Source organism: Thamnophis sirtalis, unplaced genomic scaffold, assembly GCF_051295495.1.
Source record: "Thamnophis sirtalis isolate CommonGarterSnake01/CBP01778 unplaced genomic scaffold, rThaSir2_p1.2 scaffold_5, whole genome shotgun sequence".
In the NCBI taxonomy this organism is placed as follows: Eukaryota; Metazoa; Chordata; class Lepidosauria; order Squamata; family Natricidae; genus Thamnophis; species Thamnophis sirtalis.
The window spans coordinates 125,168,623-125,194,310 of NW_028261385.1; the positions used below are offsets into that span (position 1 = coordinate 125,168,623).

At 37.7% G+C, this 25,688-nt stretch overlaps 1 protein-coding gene across 1 annotated transcript in view; it reads right to left on the bottom strand.

Moving 5' to 3' along the window:
• MACROD2 (mono-ADP ribosylhydrolase 2) overlaps window positions 1-25,688 on the bottom strand; it is a 1,059,851-nt gene that overhangs the window by 97,122 nt on the left and 937,041 nt on the right. Inside the window, exons 10-12 of the mRNA XM_087716844.1 lie at window positions 25,117-25,200; window positions 5,592-5,654; window positions 2,306-2,371 (exon numbers count right to left, since the gene is read on the bottom strand). Coding sequence (XP_087572970.1) covers window positions 2,306-2,371; window positions 5,592-5,654; window positions 25,117-25,200 — 213 coding nt within the window. The remainder of the gene's footprint in view (window positions 1-2,305; window positions 2,372-5,591; window positions 5,655-25,116; window positions 25,201-25,688) is intronic.

Here is a 25,688-nt window from a genome sequence, read left to right on the forward strand (position 1 = left end):
TTTAAAGCCCCACATGTCATGGGGCAAGAGCTTGTGGCATTAACTATCCCTGATGGTTTCTTTCTTTCCTACTTGATCTTGCAGAGCGGGCATGCTCCAAGTCCCACTGATAAAACTGCTATGTGATGGGCCTCATGAAGCATGCTGTAGACCAGTGTTTTTCAACCACTGTGCCGCGGCACACTAGTGTGCCGTGACATAGTGTAAGGTGTGCCGTGGGAAAAACACCCGCTGGGTGTTTTTGCCTCGGGACATCTCTGTGTCCCGAAAGTTGCTTTCGGGACACAGGGATGCCTCTATTAAGTCCCTGCGGCCCCGCATTTACTTTAAAAACGTGGGGACCGCCGGGAGGTAGCGCACGCAGGGACGTCACTGACGTCCCATGCGTGCGCCCATAGCAACAATCGCGGAGGACCGGAGTAGCGAGGAGAACGCGCGCTGTCAACTTGGTGTTACCAGCGGCGCATCTCCTTCGGTGTTCCAAGCACCGAAGTGGGGCAGTACACAGGCATACAGCCTTCAGTAATACACTGTATGGCTGAAGGCTGTATGTCTGTGGGGGAACTATACTGCACCTAATGTGGGGGAATTACAACCTAATGTTGGGGAACTACACCCTAATGTGGGGGTAACTATACTGCCAACCTAATGTGGGGGAAAATAAGATATATGCAAGATAAGATATATGCAGTGTGCATAGGAATTTGTTCATAGTTTTTTTTTTAACTATAGTCTTTTTGTTTATTTGATTCCTATTCAAGAGAATTACTTTATATATAGTCAATATAGGCACAGAGTTAAAAATTTTTAACATTTTCTAATGGTGGTGTGCCTCGTGATTTTTTTCATGAAAAAAGTGTGCCTTTGCACAAAAAAGGTTGAAAAACACTGCTGTAGACCAAGCCAAGCAATCAGTTCTACATGAAAATTAAAACTATGTCTATTACTATTGGTTATAGCAACATAATTTTGCAAGGCTGTGTGCTTTATTCCTCCCATCCCGTATACTTATGTGAATTTGGAAGGTGTCTAATTGAGCCTTCTTCTTGTTTTGGATTTAAACCACACTTTCCCACTTGTTGCTCTGGTAATGGATCTGGTCTATCACTGTTAAGTTCACCTTCTTCACTTCTTACGTGTGATTGAACACCTGTCTTATGAAACTGCCTCCCCCTGAAATACAGGCAGCCGCAATCTTATTGGTCTTTCTAAAGGTTGCAAAACTGAGGCCTGGGTTGTTGATGGAGCTCTGGCATGGTTGTAATTTTGTTTGACATTGATAACAAAAAATTTAGGCAACTTGACCCAATTTCCTTTGAGTTACATTGTCATTATTTGATTAGGTTTTTTGTTCACTGCCCAGATTTCCTTAGGATAATGGGGAGCTCTACAGATGCAATAAATAAATATATTATACAACATAATGCATTAATTATTCCACTGTGCTTGTTTGAATGCTGTATGCTGATACAGAAAGACCCTGCTTTGAATTATTCAAAGCTACAATTTTTAAAATTGTGTTTCATGCTCATTACTGATGGATCCAGAAGAATGAAAAGGAAGCATTCCCAATTAATGCAGTGACATCATGCCAGAACAGTACGATTCTACACTTCATTCCTTGTTTAAAAATGAGCAACCCAAGGGGGTAAAATTCAGCTGGAAAGATTAAATTAGGTATGAGCTCTCTGTTGTTTGCTCCTTACTCCTTGATTTTTAAGTATTAATCAAAGACTAAAGCACTTCTCAAAACAACCTGCCTAGAAAAACTGCAGGTACTTATCTATGTCATTGCCAGGACTAGAATCAAGACTACAAAATAAATAAAAACAAACAAACCAAGCAAACACACACACACACAAAAAGACCAGAGTGCCCAGCAGAGTCTGTCATAAATGAAGAGGACCTTCCCTCAGCTCTGCCTTGGATAGTCAATTTTGTTTTCTTTCCTTTTGGAACACAGCAGACTGGATCAAATGCTGCTGTCATAGAAGCAAGTGTACATTTATGGATGTGAGCATTCCCATAGATATGTGCCTCGCAGTTCCCTATGACCCACAAGCTATTTTTTTATGGGAAATCTATAATAACTGCAGTTGAAAATGCATGCCATCGATCCCCGCTGGCAGCTAGGATGCCAAGTGGTTCATTAAAAAGGCCTTTCTAAAAGACATCCCAGAAGTACTTATCTGACATCTGGCCTTTAAAGCTTGAGCGTGGGTTTTCGTAGGCTTAACCGAAAATATTGCTTTTTAAAATCCCCTTTGAGGATTTGGTTTTTCTTAGCCGGTTGCGTGATCTGTACCTTTTTCCTTGCCCAGGTTCTCTTCTCCATCTGCTGGGCTGCTTGGAATTGTAGATACTGCCTCATCTGTTTCGAAAAGAAAGAAGTGATAGATATTGAGATATAATTTGAATGCAGAATTATTGTAAATGGTTACACCTGCACTGAAATACATAGGTCATGCATTTCATTAGCTGAAATCCCCTTTTCTTTTCTTTCATGGAACAATAATCAACGTCAGATTTGTAAACACATTCAATTTCCATACAGATTTAAATGGTCAGGGGCACAGGGTACCAACATTTTGTATAATTGAATTTCAAGTTCTACTTAGAGTCATTCTACTTTATACTATCTTTGAATGAATATTTAGTTTATCTTTTTTTTTTTTAACTGTGAATAATGGCAAATTCTTCCTCATTCTGTCCATTTACTCACCCTTTTGCTGCTGGTTTTTTTTTTTCTTTCATAGAGGAAAAAGAGTTTGCAGAAAGTATTTTATGCTGCAATATAACATTGCTCCTTCCTATAATGATCTTTGGTCTTAAAGGCCAACTTTTGCTGTTGCAATTTACAAAGAAAACAGAAAACATCTGAGATGGAGGAGGATATGAAGTTTTGTGGAACATTTACTCTGCCTCTAATTCTATGTATGTATGTTTGTGTGTGTTGTGAGTGTGTATGTGTGTGCATGTGTGTGTGTGTGCGTGTGTGTGTGTGTGTATAGATAGATAGATAGATAGATAGATAGATAGATAGATAGATAGATAGAAGATAGATATAGAGATAGAGATAGAGATAGAGATAGAGATAGAGATAGAGATAGAGATAGATAGATAGATAGATAGATAGATAGATAGATAGATAGATAGATAGATAGATAGATAGATAGATAGATAGATAGATAGATAGATAGATAGATAGAATGAATAAGGACGTGATGGCTCAGTGGCTAAGACACTGAGTTTGTTGATCAGAAAGGTTGGCAGTTCAGCAGTTCGGATCCCTAGCGCTGCGTAACAGAGTTAGCTCCTGTTACTTGTCCCAGCTTCTGCCAATGTAGCAGTTCGAAGTGTAAAAACCCAAGTAGAAAAATAGGAACCACCTTTGGTGGGAAGTAACAGTGTTTCGTGCGCCTTCGGTATTTACTCATGCCGGCCACATGACCACAGAAATGTCTTCAGACAGCGCTGGCTCTTTGGCTTTGAAACAGAGATGAGCACCGCCCCCTAGAGTTGGGAATGACTAGCATATATGTGCGAGGGGAACATTTACCTTTATGCATAAACATTTCAGGCAAAAATGGGCGAAAAAGTTTAAGGCAAAAATAATAACACTGTAATAATAACAATGTGCAATCATTTGTTAAAGTCCTTCCTCCCTGGGAAGAAACCAAATCTCAAACATAAAACCTTCTAAGATAATTAATATTTTGAAAAATGGCATCTTCTGACTAAATAGAATCATTGTACTGCTCAAAGAAAAGAATCAAGCATTTTTCGGCCACCAGATGTTCATGGTAGAAGATTATGTTGGGCAGATTAAAGAAATGTAGCCTCTAAAACAGTTTAGTGTAAGGTTGTCAAGCTCGTGGCCTACAGGCCGGATGTATCATGCGCTAGCCACACCCATGCCTGGTTTAGCGAAGGGGGGAAAGTCATCATATGACGTCACCATGACGATGCGAGTTGGACAACGCTGGTTTAGTGCCTCATATAAATGTTTCTTAAATGTTAGTAAAATATTCTTGGTTGGGCAGGAGAAAAGGCCCCAGTGAGTCTTCCAAAGGATATCTATCTCACAGGGGCAGGTTCATCTAATCGACATTCCTACAGGAGAGGAAGGAGATCTGATACAGAAACTTTTAATCTTCCTCCTACATTATATAACCTGAAGATAAAGCAGTCAAGGAAACAGACATATTGCCATACATCCAATTCTTCCATATTTTAAAACGATGTGGTTTTCTTCAACAGCAGTCTCAATGAAACTAAAGTGCGTGACTGCACATGTGCCGATGCTGGCCAAGAAAACATTGAGGAACAATTAGAAAAGTCGGGTGGACAGAAAAAGCCCACCTGCTTCTGAAAACCTCAAGACAGCCTTGTGCTTGTGAATGAACAGCTGAACAATTGGAGTCAGTGGAATTATTTCGCAGAATAAGCACAGCGTATTTGGACATAGTGCTTCTCCTCCAGACTGTAACAAGAGAACGGGATGAAGGGCATTTTGCTGTAACGTATATTCAACTCCTTAGAAACAGCCACAATGCACAGATCGAATGGCTGAATAAATGTAGGATGGATAGCTTGGCTGCTTCGCTCTATTGCATTGAGTGATTGGGCCTCTCCTGCTGTAGCTCCCAGGTATTAATAAAAGTTTTCCAACCCGATAGAAACAGTTTCTGTAAAGGATGAGTTGTGGTACTTGAAGTAAATATGTGCACACTACAGAATATAAGCCATTAACCCTGCTTTAGCTGGGTCATCCAGGGCAGAGTGTCCATGCTATTTGAAGTACATGTAAATAAGCCAATCTGTCATGCAAAAGTCAGGTTCCTATCTTAGAGGATAAGGTCATTCATAGCAACATTTGTTTGTCCTTTTAATTATTTGGCTGAGGCCAGAGAATGAGCAGACCATCTCTCTACAATATATAGATATCTATGATGTATGGAAAGGTGAATAATTCCTTCTGACTGTAGCATGACTTTTTTTCTATTTCTGTTCAGTTTCAAAAATGCAGTTTCAATTGCAGACATATATATTGTGTTCAGTTTTTTTATGAGTTTCAACACTTATTTTCAAGGGTTGTATTTGCTCAAACTGTCTCTTTCTTCCTCAAAAGCGAGTAATCCAATTTGTAACCACGGTGCAGAAAAGCAGTTATTCAGAAGCTAAATCAACAGAATAAATGCATCACGGTGCAGGTTTATTCGCAGCCAAAGAGGTCCTTCATCTCTTCAAGCTTATTTTCTACACATTCTTGCCTTCCTTTGATGTCTGAACTTTATACCTTGCTGCTGTAAACACTTTCCACTGAAGAGGTTTCTAAGATCTCCTCCACCTTAACAGAATGTGCTGTCAATTACTAACAGGAAATGCTACATTCCGGGGCTGGAAGGAATGCATTCACTCATAATGAATAGCGCTCTGGGCTCCAATGGGAAAGCTGCACAAGCCCTAATTTAATCCTGTGGAAATGTACAAACGTCGTCAGTCAATAGCATTGACTCAGATTATTGCTCACCAAGGTTCAGAAAGCCTGGCTGATAGAACACTTTAATAGATCTCAGCATAATACAAACCTGTTTCTTGGCTCTGATGCTCTGGTTCATCACTGCTTGGCTTCACTTCTGTGCCATTCTCACCTGCCAGAAAAACGACAGCCATAGAGGGTTATAAGACACATTTCTGATTGTTGAGTAGACAAAGTCAGTAGGAACTGCAGCCAATGTAGCAGGTTGATGGCACTACATATAACGAACCCAACAAGGAAAGCATTGGTAAGCCAAAAGTAAATTGCGACCATCACAGGATTGGATCCAAATATAGACATTTTTAGAAGTGATCTATTAATTGGGCCACAACTAACTTAAATAATATTGATTCTGATGTATGACTTCCCAGATTCAACCCCTCCTCCCAATAATGAATATTTAACATTCTTCTTCCCGGTGAAATAGGGAATTGAGGAGGCCATAACATTTTAGAGCAGTGGTCCCCAAACTTGGCAACTTTAAGACTTGTGGACTTCAACTCCCAGAATTCTCCAGCCAGGTATGCTCTGGGAGTTGAAGTCCACAAGTCTTAAAGTTGCCAAGTTTGAAGGCCTCCGTTTTAGAGAGTTGCCTTTCAATCCTGCAAAAGTTGTATAGAGAATCAAAATGCTTTTGTAGCAGATAGGATTCTATAGTATGCAACATAATCTGCACATGTGTTTTTAGGACCAATACTGTATATATCGGTGACAAAAACCTGGAGGACCACGAGATGGTAGCATAAAACTAGAAAGGCAGTTAAACTCTTGCAATTTAATTGTTCTCTGGAATTTTATTGCCCAGATTTTATTTCCCAGTTATAAGATTTTTATTTGCCTTAAGTCTATGCACAACTGGGGATATTGCAGTTTCCCTCAGTGCTATTACCCACTTTAGGCTGCTTTGGAAGTTCCACAAGTTTTCCATGCTAAAGTGATGCATCCATAAAAGATGAAAGCAGAAAATGAGTGAAAACAACTTGAAACACTGCTGTTAGTACAAATGATCCCTATATCTTTGATTTCCAAGCTTAAATAATTTCTTTCTAGAAAATGTATTAGTGTGACTATATTCTGAAGCAAGACAAACTAAATGAGGGTTACCAAATATGCAGAAATTGTGGATAAAATCCGGATTATATTTACCTAGCTTCATAGCAGGAAGGTCTCTTTTCAAATGGATAGATGCTAGGCTTTTACCAAATGACTTTTATTTGTCCTATAAAAGATTTTATTTACCTGATAAGAAATTATCTGATAGAGTTTGATTTTTATTTGTCACTTCTGTTCAGTGTTTGGGCTGTCCACTTATCTTGGGTTGTCCAATTATACACACCTATCTATTCCCTCTGCTTTTCTTCTTCCTAAAATATTGTACTATTTTTTTCTTTTTAATCATGCTCTTTCTGTTTTGATTTATTCTGACTGCTAACTTTACGTTTGTAATAGTAGTAGTAATAATAATAATAATAATAATAATAATAATAATAATAATAATAATAATAACATGAATAATTTTGTTTCATTCAGTTTCAAGGCTGCCAAGCTCTTTAACAGCGTCTAATTAAAAAGGGAAGGAAGGAAGGAAGGAAGGAAGGAAGGAAGGAAAGGGTATTTAACTGGTTTGATCATTCCTATTACTTCTTCTGTTAATCTTCAGGAATGCTTTAAACACTTAGATGGTTCCTTCCTAACTGGGGTTAAGATATTAGGTGAGCTTTTTCATTGGAGTACATATTGGTATGCCCTGTTTTATATAGTTGATGTTCCATTGAGATATTGTGGTTTGTTGAACTAAATTTCATTGTTGTACATTACCCAGAGTTGCATTTTTGTGAGTTGGGTGGCCCTACAACTCTTTAAATAAAGAAAGCGAGAAAGGAAGAAAGAATAATAATTACTGCATCTACCATGCACTGAATTCCTCCAAATGCTTAACTTATTACGGAAAATGTGTGACAAATTACTTTAGGGCTGTGTGAAGTGGAAAGGCAAGATGTAGCCCTGTGGCTAAATTTCTCTCACTGCATAATCCTCCCTTCCTTCTACTCACATTCATGTTTCGGTGTTTCAGACCCTAAACATAAAAGTGGTGCTTTGGCTCAGTGATGTCTCATTCAGAACAGCAACTTTCTAATCTCTATTATGAATGAGCCAGGTGACCTATTGTCACCTGGCAGAACCCTGTGCTAGAAAGACAGTCACACAGTAAGATGGCAGAGTAATTGCTTAAATCATATTGCCAAACTGTTGCGTTTTCATTAAAAAAAAACCACAACCCTTTTCTAGGAAGAAAAAGAAATGGTATAAATTTCTCTAGGAAATAAATGGAACAAATTGATTTGCAAGTCCTATAAAATGTTTAATCATTATCAGTCTTTCTTTCCCTTCTAGTCCTGCAGGATTGTTATACCTCTCTCTGCGTCTATATAATTGCAATGTATGCACTCCTTTCTTTTATCTTCTAAGAGTCTTAACATCAAAAAAGTGCAGAGAAATCTGGCAAATTTTGAGGCAAAGGAAGGAAGAAAAAAAGAAGGACATCTAAACTAAATAAACACTAGCTATCTTTGAATTATGGTGGTGTAAAATCGTTCAAGAAAATCGACTTTTCCTGTCTTTTGGGGGATGCTGTTGATTAAAACAGCCAGCAGGTGGAGCTGGTGTAGAGGCATTTATTTTCTTTTAAACCCAGAGGCCCTGCAGTTTTGATCTTCATTCTTCAGAGATCAGCTTCGGGACAAGATTCTCAACTGTTATAAATCAGTATCACTGCACTACATTCCAGGCAGCCATGGTGGGATCCCAGGAACTTTAGTTGTCTTCAACCAATGCATTACTGATTTTCATTGCCCTTAAACAAATAGCAAACTCCACTAATTTTTTTAGGACTTCAGAGACCTTACAATCTCTTTAAAATTCCCTTTGGTAAATTATTTTACATCTGTAGTGTTATGCAGGAAACAAGCAAAACTCAAATAAAACCATTGTTCTAATGCAAATATCATTCTATTTTGGAGCACTATTTTTAGCAGTCAAATGTTGGTTGCATCTTTTGTTGTGTAACAGTATTTTGGGGGCAATAGTGATTTAAAACTGAGGGCCGAGTTGAGAGAATTTCACCATTTTATCCACTGTTTTACTGTTGCACTTGTTTCCTGGATTATTTATGTGCTTACTTGATCATTTTATGTATGCAGACTGGCTCATAGTTTTGCAGCACCTGCATTACCATTACCTTTTCTTCTATTTCATGCATCTCCGTTTTATTTTTTTTTAGACTGTTTCTCTCTAATAGTATTCAGTCATTACCACAGAGATGGGGAAATTGGCAGCCCTATCCATTAAAAGGTTAAATTCCACCAATGTCCATGATTTGCTGTGAAAATGCCACACATTTGCATTCTGTCTAACAGAGGCCATCTTTTAATAGAAAGGACACTGCTATTTTAATGTTTTGCTCCCTCCGTGTCCCTCAGAATTGACTGGAAGTGATGAACAACATGAATAGCAAATCTGTTCCATTAATGGAAATCCATTCACATGCATTGAATGTAGGATTCTCCATGTAAGCCTGCTCAGTTTCATTGCCAATCAGTGTTGTGATGGAGCATGTGATACTAACTCTTTTTTTTATCTCTACGGTTGCTAAATCACAGGATTTACATTTCTCATAAAATGTAACACAGGGAATACACATTGTTCAAAAGGGGGGGGGGGCTGAATCCTTTAGCCTGCAATCCAAAGGTTCTTCACATTCTGCATAAGAAATAGGGGAGAGAATATCTTTGCAAACTAATATTGGCAGATGTGAGAAGGGGAGGACTTCTTTTACCATACAAATGTGGGTTTAAATTTAGCAGTTCGAGGGCTTACCTTAAATCTGTATCTTCTGGCAAAGAATGATGACCTGATCATTGAGTCATCACCTGACCATGGAGTGATCAGTTGATCACTCCAGACCATGGAGTGATCAGTTGATCATTCCAGACCATGGAGTGATCAGGTGATCACTCCATAGTCAGGTGACGACTCAATGATCAGGTCATCATTCTATGCAAGAAGATACAGGAGGGAAGAATGGGGAAGGGAGGGAGGCAGGGAAGGAAGGAATTTTCCCCTGAAAATCCCAGAAAAACATTTTCTTTACACTATTCTCTCCTTTAAAACACTCCCACTCCATGGACAGTACAAATAAAAGGAGCAGACATGATTTACTAGTCATACATTTTTATTTATTTTCCACAGAAATTGCTAGCTAAGGAGCAAAACATGCACAGAAGTTTTTCAGATCATTCACAATGACAGCATGTCTTTTGCCAGAAAGATGAATATTGCATTGCAATCAGGGATGGTATTCACTTAGCCTTCCCTACCGGTTTCCAAATGTGAGCATGTGCATGCAGTCAGCTTTCTGTGCATGCACTTTGGCTAAAAACGTGCCTAAATGGGATGCCATAGAGCTGCAGCAGGTGGGTTGGGCCACCCACGATTTACACTACCGGTTTGGGTGAATCGGTCCGAAGCGGCAGAATACCACCTCTGATTGCAATCAACTTCACTATCACTTTCTGTTTTACTGGAAGTATCCAGAATAGTCAGATGGCAGTCACCATGGAAGACCTAAGGTTGGTGGTCTAGTCTAATCCTTACAAAGATTTGAACTGCACTTAGGAGCTTTCAAAATAGTAATAGTTTTTTATGGCATGGCCAGATTAAAGTCTTCAGGCATCTAGCTACTAATGTTACCCTACAAGAAAAGAAATTCTGAAGCTGCAAAGTTAGAATTACAATAGGAGTATGGAAAGTAAGAGCATGAACACAGGAAAGTTCAACACAGTGAAAAATGAAATGAAACGACCACAAACTGACAGCAACACTGAATTGTATGGATTTGGATCAGACACTTTCAGGGAGAGGATCATTACTCAAGACATTAAAAACTAAGAAGCAACAGCATTGCTTTTACATACATACATGCATGCATGCATGCATGCATGCATACATACATACTGAAGATACAGCAAGAACAGTACTTGGCTGCAATATTGTCAATGACTGAACAATACCATTTAGACTTTATGGACAACCGTGTATGATAACCATTCAAATTTGTACCACAACTAATGTGGAAGAAGGGAGCAAAAAGGTAAATAAGAATCATATTCAAGAATGTTATAAACAAATTAAGAGACCAAACTTGAAAAAATGGAATGTAGGACTTTTGATATAAAATGTTGAAAATAATTATACAAATAATGAGTTCTTTTATCGAAATCACTTTGTTTAGTCTACTCTAAGTTAAAACAGAAACCTGGGAGTTTATAATTTCAGATATTGAAACTGGAAGGAACTAAAGATTCCAGGTGCAAAATGAAAAAGCTAAAGGCCTTAGTGATAACAACTAAAGTGGATATACAAGTGAAAAGCCAAGATATTGACCTGGATAAGGACTTTTTACTAGACTTACAAAAGAAGTTGCTTACAGCCTTGAAGAAATCTTTGAGACAGGAAAAATAAAAATAAATTGAAAAGAGATTAAACTGTGTGACAAGGAAGAAGAAGGAGAGGGAGGAGGAGGAGGAGAAGAAGAAGCAGCAGCAGCTAATTGCCACAGTAGTTCTATCCTTCCCTCTCTTTCATCCTTCTCCTCCTCTTCATCTTCAACCTGCTCACTTTAAGCAAGCCAAGGATTGACCATGCTCTCAGGTTGTCCCCATTCCATTTATTTTTCAAGGATTCTCTGGATATGATGAACTAATGTGATTCATAAAATTAGGAACAAAATAAAAAGAATTCAGACATCCAGGGTCGACCTCTAGATATATGGATGAAAATGAACATTACAAAAGCCCTGACTATATCACAACAAGGACTAGACCATGACTTACCAAGAATAATGTTAAAGGCAGCTGAAAAGCTATTCTAATTAAGTTTAGAATGGGCAAATTAATTTTATGTGATTATAAGTCATACCAGTGATGGAATAACCAGCATGTTTTGTTGTATAAACTATACTAAGTCATGAAATGATACTAAAAAACATATGGCTAAAGACAATTAGTTGTCAATGCAAAGACATGGATAAGGGAGCCAAAGGAGATAAAAATAGAGAAAGAGAGAAAGGAAATGAGAACAGTTACATTATGCAAATAATACACAGCTCCAAAGGAATTTCTTTCCAATCCTCAGCAAAAAAATAATAATTTATGTTTGCAGATGACAGTCACCCACTGAACATCTTTTATTGATGAAGAACTTTTTCCTAATTACTTCTTTCTACTAACACTAGAAGCAAAGCAAATGGAAGGGCGTTTAATAGTGTATGTCTCATGCAAAGAGGCAAGACTATTTATGTTCTCTAACTTCACCTTTTTCTGTCATTCGTTTTCTGGTCATCAATGGTAAATCCAAAATCACCAACTCACATTTTATCCTGATGCCATATTAGCAATAAAAATATATTTCCCTTCCCTCAGCTTGACAATGTATAACTTTTCCCTAACATAAGCTAAAACTTACAAAAAAAATTGTTAGATGGCAACTGCCACACGCTATCTTTCATTAACAATAAAGGGGTGGATAAGGCATAAACAGGGTGTATGGAGAGAAGAGGAGCCAATAATTGGTTTTCATTTTTTTTACTTTGTATTTCTTTTCTTTTTTTCTGGGAGTTGATGGCAAGACGAACTGATGTAATTAATAATTAGTACAATATGCTATTGGCTATGTAATAGTATACATGTGATTATATGTTATGAAAATGGAAAATAAAAAAAGTTTTGCTTAAAAAAAAAACAATAAATGATGCGTAATGATCTGTTATTCTTTCCAAAGATGATAGAACATCATATGTCTTTTTTTTGACTAGGCAATGTAAATAGATCCAAGTTCTGTCTAATGTGAAAGAAGAACTTCTGTCCACTGCTGTGAGGAAAAAGAACCCCTTTAAGCACAAGAGTTTTGCACATTATAATGGCACAGCACAGACAAAATTAGCCCATCTGTTGCTGAAATGCAATTTGCTGCAAGGGCTTTGTTTTCCTTGCCAAACTGGTCACTGACAATTATTAAGAGTCTATTCCCTTCTTACTTTTTTTTTATAGAAAAGCTAAGAGTTGATATTCAAATTTATAACTGATAAAACAAAAAACAGCAATAACAAAAAAAATAAATCTCGTAATCTTGCTCACAAAGAAGACAAGATTTTTTTTTAAAAGGGAAAGAAAAATAGAAATCACAGAAACCTGTGAAAACCTGTACATAGTATTTTCTCACCACTTCTCTGGAGTTGTGTTGAGTATGAGAGGAGGCAAGGCTCAATGTTTGCTAATGTAGCAGCTCCAAGATGAAACATGGATGCAAAAAATTAGCAAAAAGCACAGAGTCCTTGGTGCTCTCTGAGCTTCATTGGGGTTGTTTTTTTTTGCAGACATTTCATTACTCAGATATATAATACTGTATTTTTTTAGTATTTTCAGTGCTAGAAAGGAAAGTGCTTTGCTCTCTCTATATCAGTGGTGGGTTGCAGGCGGTACGCCCCAGTATGAGCGTACTAGTGCCTGCTCGGAGCACTGGTACCGTTCCAGTACGGTGCTCTGGAGGGCCCACCCACTTTGCCGAAGCTCCTGTATTTGAGCTTTTCAGAGTGCACGGTGCCTGTGTGATGTGTAAAGCATCACGGAGGCTCACGGAGGCATCACAAGAGGTAATGATGCATGCGTGCACTGTGTGCGTTTGTGTGCACGCTGCACGCGCTCGTGGTGGATGCCGGGTCCCATTGCAATAGGTACGGTTGCAATGGGATCTGGAACCCACCACTGCTCTATATATACAGTAGTTTGAACCATCACAGTTAGTTGGGGTGTTGTTTCCTAGGGTGTAGTTTACTACTTGACTGTCTAAGTTGTAGTTCCTTGATTAGAACATTGTTTATTGTTTGATTCTTTGTCTCATATTAATGCTGGTGTTAATCCCTGCTTATCTCTGTGTTGATTGCTTGGGTGTTGATTGTTGGCAAAGATGTGTTCTGGATTATTTTTTCCTTTTTAGGTTTTTTATTGTCTCTTTTGAATGGTGTGTAAATGTGGTTTATTTCTATGTGCCTGGTGATAGCTGATTTTTCCAAATGTCATGATCCCAGGAATTTCTTAGCATTTTTGGATTTGGTTTCATCTAAGATGCTCACAATTTTCCAATTGAAACTATGGTTTACTCTGTCCATTGTGAAATTAAGGAGTTTTCATCATACTTCTGACTGCTAGTTGGCATTCATGGATGCATTCTGCTTGTCTGTCCCACATAGTGGCTGTTGCAGTTTTTATGTTGTAAAAGACTCCTGCTTTTCTTCTTACTGGGTTTTTTGGTAATCTCATAGCTATAATAAGAGACGGAGTTGCAGCATTTACCACTTTCACTGGCATAGCTCTCCAGTGAATGCTTTGCCACATCACTTTCCAATTTAATTATAACCACAAAAAGCCAAAAAATGTTAGCTGTGTGTTATCTGGCCTTTTGCTGTTGTTGTTTTTTCATTTATTGCTTAGATTTAAGAAATGCTGGAATGTTTCCTGACTCTGTCAGCTGTGGAAGTTATGCCCTTCTGTGCAAACAGTCTATAAAAAGAAGGGAGAACACTTATTATAGTAGATTTGTATGGCTCTTGTGTATGTGTGTTTCCTTATAAAAGTGCACATGCAATTAGTGGGTAGGATGCTTTATTAAGAAAGTCATGGTTGAGAAAAAATGGAAGAGAAGCCATCCTCACTTTCACATAGAGGTAATCTGTTCCACAAAAGACCAATGTTGGCATTGCAAACAAACACATAGATACTCCCTCCTATATGGTTTCTTGCCTCTAAAAGTGGCCTGAACCATGAATGAGGTGAGGAAAAGGTGACCAGATTACAGATTAGATTACAACTTCCAGACAGCATGGCCAACAGTTATTAATGATGAGACTGGTAACCCAGTCTCATATACAGAAAGAGCTAGGTTCCCTATAGTTAATAAAGAGCTAGTCCATTTGTTTATTTAGCTAATGGCATTATTACATTAGTCAGGAGATTATAATGCCAATGCAAAGTAGTAGTTTGGCTGTTTGTTTAGCAGCTCTGTTGGATAGATGCTTGTGCACTTCCCAAGGTGCACCATAGGAGGCCAAGCTAACGCCGCAACAGAAAGAAAGACAAGTGGTCTTTCCAGCAACATCATCCAAGGCCCTCTCCCTCCACAGAAGCCACCTTGCAAATGGGTGTTGCAACCAGGAAGGTTTCGTGCTGGCAGGATTCTAACTGCCGCATGAAGAGCTGTCTTGTTTCCCCACCTGTGGTACATATTTATCTACTCACACGGAACATACTTTCAAATTGCTAGGTTGGCAGAAGCGGAGGCAAGTGACATGAGTTCACCACACCATGCAGTCAAAGTCAAACCGCTGGAGCAGAGACCATCTCCAGTGTCATTAAGCCACTGAGCCAGTGTGCCTCTATCTAGTCCATGTTCAGTTTGGAATATACAGTATGTCTACCTAATAAGACTCTATGGGCTTGATGTCAATGAATTTCTCAATATGTAGGTTCACTTCTAATGTTACCACAACCACAGATTAGAACCCACATTGTTGGACACCTGATAGCATCTTGATTTATGCAAGAGTAGCCAACCATAGCTTTAAGTAATTTAGTAATTTATAGAAATTTATGGAGTAATTTATTTGTAGTGCCACTGAGCACTACAAATAAATTACTCCATAGTGGAATGTTTGTACCCAATCAAATCTTCAAATGAAATGAAATAATCTTAGACTTAAAAAAAGGAAGAGCAGGTTTGAGGATCGTAAAACCACTTGTATAGTAGACCTACATAAAATGGAATAGCTCCTACCACACAATTGAATGTGTCCATTAGCCAGATAAAAACACTTGCCAAAGTGGTCAGAATATCCTATATTATTGTAGATAATGGCCACTCTTCCTACAAGGTTTTTGAGCTCAAAACTGACACAGAATCAGTTTGCAATGGATTGATCCAAAAGTATATTTGGCAATCATATTGTAACAGGCAACAAATAGTACCTTTGTCAAAAGGTTTGGTATATATAAATATATGGCGTGTTTCATACAATAAATATATACAGGTATGATTAATCACTAGTAGAAACAACTTGCAGTATTTTATTTTATTTCATTCTCAGACATTCCACTTTTATCTTATGAAACACCAAAGACATTAAAATGAATCATCAGGTGAACAGCTTGATATTACTGTAGCTTTTGCATGAAGTACTTCTGAATCACTGACAAAGCATACATAACCCTAATTTATTTGTTCACCTGCTACTTGCACTAGCTCACAACATTCATGGTAATGACAATTATGATCCATGAAGCCCTTCCTCATAATATGTAAGGGGTGGCAATCTAAGGAATCTTCCTGAGGTTTACCCCAAAAGGTTTCAAAGAAGCAGTTCCAAATTACCAAACACACACTAGGTATTAGGTATTTTCTGCCAGCCTTGAACCCTTTTTGATCTGGTGGGCACATTTTGAGAATATATTGTAGGTACTCTTGTAAAATTACTCCATAGATGAGTCATTCAAAAATGACTGACCAGATACAAATAATTCACCAGAATTCCAGATGAATCTAAACAACCACTTCTGCAGAATTCTCTCAAAGAAAATAATGTGCCACAACCAACTACCATGATTCTGAGGCTCCTATGAAGTCGAGGCATTTTTAGCAATAAGATACTAGTATCAGGGTTCCAAGTAATACATCCCATTCAATAAGAACTCCGGAGCAGGTAAATTCCTCAAAGAACATTGCCCTGAAGCTGTGAGAACTACCATAGGTGCATATATCAGATGGGACAAAGTCTAGCCGGAACCAGGGAATGATAGGAGAGGGCTGATGTAGATGCCACATCATTGCACAGATAAATTAAGCAATTTGGGACACAGTAAGTATATACTCCAAGCTTAATGAAAGATAGCTTTTTGCCAAGCAGCAGAAGCTAATATCCTTATGCCAGATTTCTTCTCATAAGGAAGCCATAGAATCTTATGAGGACTTTGTGGAAATCTGCTTATAAGTTACAAATAAATTATTCTCCAAGAATATGTTCAGTTCAGGCAGGTCATTTCCTGATGCAGAATCAATACAAATCTCCTGGTTTTATTTGCAGACCAGAGTTATGAATGACCAGGTTTTCTCCCAACAATCTAGACCAGTGTTTCTCAACCTTGACAACTTTAAGTCCTGTGGACCTCAACTCCCAGAATCCTGTGCTACGATGGCTGGGGGATTCGGGGAGTTGAGGTCCACAGGACTTAAAGTCCCCAAGGTTGAGAAACACTGATCTAGACCTTTAAACAGAAACGTTTAACTAGGGACAAATTGTGAGGTCATTAAGATTTTTTTTCCCTGCTACCTTGCAGCTTGGATTTTTAATTTGGGAAATAAACAGAAGCAGGGAGAAGTCCAGGCAATCAATCAACAGGAGTCAATATTGATTGAAAGGCACTCATATACATGCACGCATGCACGCACGCATGCACAGACAGCATATATGTACATTTGTTTCCATCCCATTTTATTCAGCATGACTGTATGTCTGGAAAATGTGCTTAATGTCTTTAGATCTTCTGACTTTAGTCAGCTTTCTTTAATAAATTCCCCCTTCTCTCTATAGCCCTCTAAAAACGTGCTCCACAATGTTACGGATCTCCCCAGAGGTGGGGTAGGCAAAATGCTGCTTGCAGAACCAACATGGTCTTAGCTATCTTCTTTGGTACCCATCAAGCTTTGCTCCACTTGATTTTTCTGTGTCAAACTTTAATTTCATTATTAAATTTTCTAAATAACAACAACAATAAATTGGATAAAACCCAAATTGGGATACTATAGCAATAGATTGGCACTCTGGAAAACTCAGATTAGCACAACAGATAGTATCCTGGAGAGCTAATTCACCCTTTATGTGATTACCTCCCAAAGACCCATTAGATCACACAGGGCTGGCCTCCTCCGGGTTCCGTCTACCAGCCAATGCCATCTGGCTACTACCCGGGGGAGGGTCTTCTCTGTGGCAGCTCCGGTCCTTTGGAACGAACTCCCCGCAGAGATTCGGACTCTCACCTCTCTCCAGGCCTTCCGAAAAGCCGTTAAAACCTGGCTGTGTTGGCAGGCCTGGGGTTGGTGAATTCCCTTCCCCTCTCGATTTGTGTGTCTGTTGGTTATTTTTTAAATGCTTGTATTTGTAGTTTTTGTGTTTCCCTTTCCCCCTTTGGGTTTGTGCGCCGCCCTGAGTCCCGCTGGGAATAGGGCGGCATATAAATAAAACAAAACCTAAACCTAAACCATTTATCTGACTTTTTGGGATAGTCACTATATGACAGCCATTTTGTGAGGGTACTATGCTCTCAAAATTCTGGAGGTGCCATTGGCCCCAAGGTAGAGTGTATGGGAACCTGGCAGGGTGGGCGTGAATCAGGAAAAAATTCCATCTCTCCCTCTTTAGTCACAAATGATACTGGATTGCAATTTCTTCCAGAAGACACAAAACCCACAACAGCCTCTTTATTCATGTAAGAGCTACTCTGGATACAGTTCCTTGTCTTTAAAAAGCATCCTTTTTCTTCCGAAAAGCTAAAAATAGAAATATTCCACCTGTGACAGACACTGTCATACAGGGTTTAGAGTTTATTTATAATTACGGAATTTATTAATATTAATATTGTGGAGATATACATATACATATACATGATATACCATGAAGGGAATAGAATTAACAAAATCTGGATTGTTATTATTATTATTATTATTATTATTATTGGCCTGGATTTGCTTCCAGTAATATTTGTGAGAGAGAAAAGGAGGGAGGGAGAGAAAATGAAAATATACTTAAATGCCTATCTTCAGCATCCCTGCCTGCTGCACTGATTATACCATTGTTCACACTAAGGTTGTGGAAGCTATTTTTGAGATTAACACAGTGGTGCTCGTAAGTGGAAGACAGTTCTTTTTATGTGCCACAGATTAGTAAAACCCTGCTGTTTGCACACAGTTTCTTCAGTCTGTATATTGAATGGCAAAGAGAGGCTGAGGTCAGTAAAAGATGAAATTAAAATTAAGACTGATGAAAAGAGAGAGAGAAAAAAACCATTTACATCATCATTATCATCATCATCAAAACAGACAGCATGGCAACTCAAGTGTAGACAGTACAATTTAAAGCAGGGGTTGTGTTAAAATTCCGTAAGCATGTCTTATCACTGGCAAATCTCTGTAAAGCACAATTATGGAGCTGGTGGGGTTATTGGTTATTTCAGGTAATAGATAGAAATGTGTGATGAATTCCTTGATAGATATGCATCCCGGAGATACCTTGGTTATCACTTTATACGAATGTCTTCTGACAACATTCTATTAGTCACTTTAGAAAACTGTAACTTTGCTCCTTATTTTATTTCTACAAAAGAGGGAGGAAGAGGAAAGCTAAAGCTAAAATTCTTCATATGGCATGCATTGCGTGGCTCCCAGACGTACAGATCTATGCATGCAAATGCATTTATATAGATATCCTGTTTAAAGCTCATTCATATTAGGAACATGTATTCAAACAAAACACTTCTTTCTTACTCCTGCCCCCCCTCCCCTCTTTGCTGTAGAGACAGTGCTAAATCTTCCGTGCTACTTTAATCCAGATGATATATTCTTTTCCATTGATTGTTTTTGTGGTTTCTATTGATTCCTGGGTCTTCTGGCCTTGGATGTCATGAAATGGATATTAAATACTCCAATAAATAAATGTTAATAGTATAGAATCGGCTTAATTGTACATAATGTCTAAACACAGAGCAGATTGAGAAAACAACGCCCTTCTAATTATACTTATAGCTGAGATGATGCCTAGCAGATCCTTTCTCTGAGCAGCACCAAACCAACAGGTGCCGTCCTGTTTGAGTCTGCCATGAGTTTCTCCTCTGACATATTAACAAGCGCGAGAAGCCTCCATTTGGGGGAGAACGGGGAGATGGTGAGCACAATTTAGAATGTTGAAAGCTGTTAAAAGTGCTCTGGCTTTAGATGCTAGGAAACCAAATCATTTAACAGAGTTCTATTTTGTCTTCCCACATGCTATTCCTTACCACCTCGGTCTACCTTTATAATTTTCAAAAAAAAAAAAAATCAATCCAAACAAAGAAGATGTGGGGGAGGGGGAGGCTATTACACACTATTTCAAAATGTTCTAAAAATACCAGTGAGTGCATGTGGTGAGAACAGAGGGACTCTCTGCAATGAAGTTCTACTGAACACTTGCACTTTGCTTTCCCATCTGCTAATTTCATTATTTGGTTTTTTTTAAATTGTAAAATGTCAACTGGAACAGAAAGTCCAGTAGATCCCTCCAGTTGTAACCACAAGCATATTGGCATCCACGAGTACCTCATCTTATTTTAGATCAGCTGAAGGTGGGAGTCAAAATATTTTGTTTTTAAATCTTTGCTTTTGTTTTATCTGATGTATATAATAAAATACACATGGTTAAAATGTTGAAGCTATGCTTTCTAAAAGCATGCTGCAGGTCTCTCAAAAAGTCATGAAATAGTGGTGGTGGAAGGGACATTAATTTCCTTATCTCAGCAGAGAAGTAAGCATGGTTGTTGAATAAAATGCCTGGCCTATCTTGTTCACAACATTCTTCTGATGAAGGCAGAATGAATTAGCTCTCTTTAATTTATTGCTAGCCAATTGAGAAGACCTTGTAGATAAAAAGTAAGAAGCAGAACAACTGCTCATGATTAATATTAACTGTGTCTAATGAGACCCTTACCTTAGACTTCAAAAATGCAGGTTTTAATAAACAGCGGGTAAGGATTACTTCCCTGAGGCAGGAGAAACTAATGGAGAAAGGACTCTAACAGAGGCAGAAGTTCCTGCTGCTATTAAAAACAATACCACTTGGGGGAAAATGTAAAAAAAATCAGTTGAAGAACCCAATGTGGCTGAATGAAGTTTAAATAAAATGTACAAATGAAGAAGAATTGACATTACTAAGGAACAGGACTTAGAGGCACTAAGGAAAATTAAATTCAGAATGAGGTGTGATAGATGAAGGATATTAATTTTTCCATTTGCAGTTGTGTTCAAAAGAAAAGAAACAATACAAATTATCCGCAACTGACTGAAAATGGCAAAACAAACAAGAGATAATACAGAAAAAGGCTCCTATTTCAGCTCAGTCTTCTCTGAGAAAAGAATAAGCATTCCATCCATCAGTTTTGAAGAGAAGGCTGAAAGAGCTTACTCACCTTGAATGAATTGACATCTTCAGGGCCAGACATATAGCATCCTAGGGTAGAGAATGGTGTGCTGATGGGCTGACAAAAACTGTATTCATAATCTTTGGAACATCCTGGATGAAGTACCAGATGACTGGAGGAAGCAAATGTCCTTATTTTCAAAAAAGAGAAATAAGGCTTCGGGAAACGATAGATCAGCCAGTCTGACTCTATTAACTGGGAAATGTGACTTTAGAGCAAGTCATAAAGCAAATAATTTGTAAGGATAATGCAGGGATTACTAGAATCAGCACAGATTTGTCAAGAACAAATCTTGCCAACTATTTTTTTCCAGTTTTAGATCAGGTAGGTTCCTTAGTAAATTTGTGAATAATGCACAATTCATATAGTACAGTTTCATCAAGGGACTTGAAGTATCTCATGACTCTCTAATTAAAAGGCTAAAGTGTAGCTTAGATGGTACATCTATAAGATAGATGAATTGTTGGCATGAAGCCATCTATGGAAAGTACTCATCGATGATTCCTTACTGAAGGTTTGATCTCAGGATTAATACATTTCAACATTTACATTAATGACACGGAAGTAGAGATGGAAAAATGCTTATCACATCTGCAGATGACACAAACTGGATAGGATACTTAATTCTCTAGAAGACAGAACATTTAAGATGATCTCAGAATGTTAGAGAAGTGGACTGGAAAAAAGCAGAATGAAATTTAATACAGACAAATGTGAAGTTCTTCATTTAGTAAAAATTAATTAAACCTAGGGATACAGGACAGATAATAATTGGATGGAGATAATAGGTGTGAAAAGGACCTTGAAGTTGTAAACGCTTCACTACTTAAATATGAATCAGCCGTGTGATCTGGCTGGCAAAAGGCAAATGGACTTTTTATTTTTTTGCTACAACAACAAAATGTGAGTTTCCAAGTTACAGGATGACAATTCCACTATATGTCTGGATTGGTCAGACCCCACTTCAAATACTATGCCCACTTGCCCAGTTCTGCACAGCATACTTTGAAAAGGATTTGGATCAAGTAAAACAGGCTGAGAGAAAGGTAATGAGGCTAAACAAGAGATTACGCCTTACAAGAGAGATTGATGGCAAATGTTAGCCTTAGAAAAATTCATTGAGAATATGAGAACATATTCTCATACTCCACAGAAGATCAAGACTTCTAGCATTCTAGCTTTCAGAACACAGAATAATGTTAGGAAGTAAGGAGGATTCCAAAGTGAATGTTTCAAAGTTAAAGACACCCACACCCCACCCCACCCCGAAAAAAAAGGACAAGCACTTTCATATGATAATGCAACCAATTCTATGGTGCTGATTGGCTCATCATTGTATGTATTCAAGGCTAGATAGCCAGAAGGCTGACATCCCTGAACTGAGCATAGGTTTGGACACAAGCCATTGTCCAACTCTATGATTTTGTGGTTCCTTTAATTCTTCTGCAATCATGAATATGATTTTTTAGCAATTCTATGCGATAATATTCAATGCAGTTTCAACTGAAGTAAGGCAAATTTGGAACCTGGTTATAGTGTTTTAAGATAAATGGATACTGTCAAAAGGGAAAATAAAATATTAAAGTCTAAACAGACTGTAGAAAATAAATTCCTGTAAGTATAATTTTGCTTTAAAAAGGGAATGCTTTGTGGCCACATTTGTTTCTTGGCACTTCCCAAGAGGCTCCTTCTGTGGTATTTTATCTTAATTTAAACTGTCCTTTTCAAGATATCTATAAAATTTACTTTATTGAAGAGAAAAGATTTGATTGAATGCTTTAAAGAAATGTAAAAAGAAAGTGAAAATAAAGAGAAAAATCTAGCTTTTGTATCGCCCCCCCTCCCCCAATTTTGGTGAAAATATTTTGCATAGGTGCACTTTAAGTGCACTAATAAATGAGGCTGAGATTTAAAGTGTAAATTTACTTTTTAACTTATATCCATGTTAAAGATAATTGGCTGGTTTCTGTTTTCAGTGTTGATGAAAATAACACATCAATTGCTTCTATTTTCTAACAACATGATACACACAAACAGGGTATCTATCTCACGGGCTAAAGTACTGCAGCTATGTGTTTTAGATAGCATGTACCAAGCAGAATGCTTGTGTAGTGTTTCACAGTGTCATGTTCATTATAGACAGATGTACATCTCCACATATATCAAACTCTGAAGGCCTCCCTAACTTAGAATCTTCTAAGGCAGGGATGTCAAACTTGCGTTGTCACATTGTCATGACGTGACATATTGCGACTTCGCTAAAACTGGGGTGGGCATGGCCAGTGCGTGATGCTTCCGGGCTATGGGCCGCAAGTGTGACACCCCTGCTCTAAGATCATAGACTACAGATTTTATCATTTTACCCGTAGCATTGATCAGTGATTGTAGTCCTTGCATCATTAGGGAGATTGCCAACCACAAATTCTACAAAGCTGTTTGTGAAAAATAAAATGTCTTCATTTCATGTAATGTATGACATTGCTTTAATTCAAGATCCCTAGTATTGCAATACTTAATATATCTCACGTAAACTTAAGGAAATGGTTAAGTACTCTACTAAATAAGAGAAAGGGGGGGGTAATCATAATGATTTAAATGAGTAATTGTGCAGATTGTCAAATGAAGATATACAACAACTACTGAAATTTCTACAAGTATCCCCAGTCTTAAATAGTAGAGACTAAATCCCCAATCTTAAATAGTAGAGACTCACATTTTAAACATTTCCCCCCTTATAAAATAAGTACAAGAATGTCACACTCCAACCTAACAGCATTTCTCCAAAATCACCTTTCCCCTGAAATAACTTTTGAAAGTAAACACTCTTTGTCAACTTTAATAAGCCTTAGTAGAAGAATATACAGGAGATTTTATTTTCTTGTTTTACTATGAATTTTATTTGACTACAAGTCTCTTTAGCTCTAACCAAGAACTTAAGAAAATGCTTAAAGATTTAGTATAACAATATCTGGAAGGCACAAGTCAATGGAATTTGCCAAATTTTATATTCAGCAATTCAATAAAGTGCTTGCATTCAAATGTAATACCTAACTATAATTTTATTGTGGTTACATTCACATGTAACACCTAAGCATAATCTTACTCCCTTCTGCCTCTTTCCTTCCCAGTGGATTGATAAGTGGAATAAAGGATTCACTTCTGCTAATGCCCTGATTTGACATTTAATTGAATAACAGAGTTCGAAGGGCCTTTGGGGGTCTTCTAGTACTGCCTACTCAAACAGGAGACCCTACACCATTTCAGACAAATTGTCCAATCTCTTCTTTAAAATCCCCAGTGTTGGAGCATCCACAACTTCTGGAGGCAAGTCATTGCACTAATAAATTGTTCTAATTGTTCTAATTCTAATCTGTAATTCTAGGTTTGTTCTTCCCCTGAATAGTTTTTAATCCATTGCTTCTTGTACTGCCTTTGGGTGATTTGGAAAATAGGTTGACCATCTCTTCTTTGTGGCAGCCCCTTAGATATTGGAACATTGTTATCAAGTCACCCCTAATCCTTCTTTTCAATAAACTAGATAAACCCAATTCCTGCATATCCTATTTCATGTACAGTAGGTACTACAATCAACAATAAACTAATTGAAAACCAATTTGGGTTGTTATTGGCTTTTTCAGTAATGAGATATTCTCTTAAACAATTGTTCTTAGCTTGCATATTATACCAGTCAGGAATCTTCTTGTCAGTTTCTGATTTATTGTTTGTTCTGGTCATATGGATGAAAGGTTGAGATGATACCAAAGCTTAGCAGGGGCTGTTTTCTGTTCATGCATGCAATGCTAATCCATGCAACATGCAAATGCAGCCAACATCATTCTTACTTAAGATTCACTAGAGTCATAGTCAAAAGTAATTCTATTTTGAAATTGTGGTACATTCTGCATAACTGGTTATTTGCTATGTCCCACAACTGAAATCCATACATTTGGTTTTCAAAGCTAGTTAATTCCAAAGAACACTATAATATTTGTGAACATTTTTCACACTAGAAAATATTTTACCATTGAACAACCAGGGGGCAACATTACAGGCAGGAGAGTTAGAAAATATCCTACTTGGCTTGCAAAGCCAGGCCCCAACTGCACCTGAGCTTGTAAATATGAGCACTAGGAATAATGTCTAACAGGCTGAAGAATATATAATTGAATAATGAAAGAGATCTTAGCATCCAGAATTTTTTTTTAAAGCAGATAAGTGATTTTTGAGAGGTTGATTCCTACCTACCCTCATTGTCATCCTCCAGATTCTCAGACAGTTTGGCTTTGCATTTCACGGGTGAAGGAGAGTGACTTTTCTTTTCAGCTCCCTCTGCAAGTGCAAAAAAAAAGATCAGAAAGAGATATTCATTCTCAAAAGCTGAGGTTATAATGCTTGAAGTTGGATGATGATGAACATTATTACAATTATGGAATAGGAATGTGTAAGGTATTGGAAAAGTAAATTGACTGCACCTCCATTTTGCTCTAGGAGAAAAATCACTATATTTTCAAGCTTTGTGAAGATTGATTTTTGCCTCCTGTGTTATTATCACAGTTAGGAAGAAACCTAGGCTGAACTAAAATGCCATATTTCAAAAGTTATTAAACTGTACATATCAATAATTATATTCTCTCTTTTAATCTACATTATGCCTATACCATTGGATTATTATATGTATTTTACAGTAATTACTTTATAAAGTATGGACTTTATTTGCTAAGCACTGTGAAACACATTCTGTTTTAAATGTATAATAGTACTGTCTGAATGTACAGAGTTTCAAAAACTTCATCCAATTTTAGATGAGGGACAGTGAC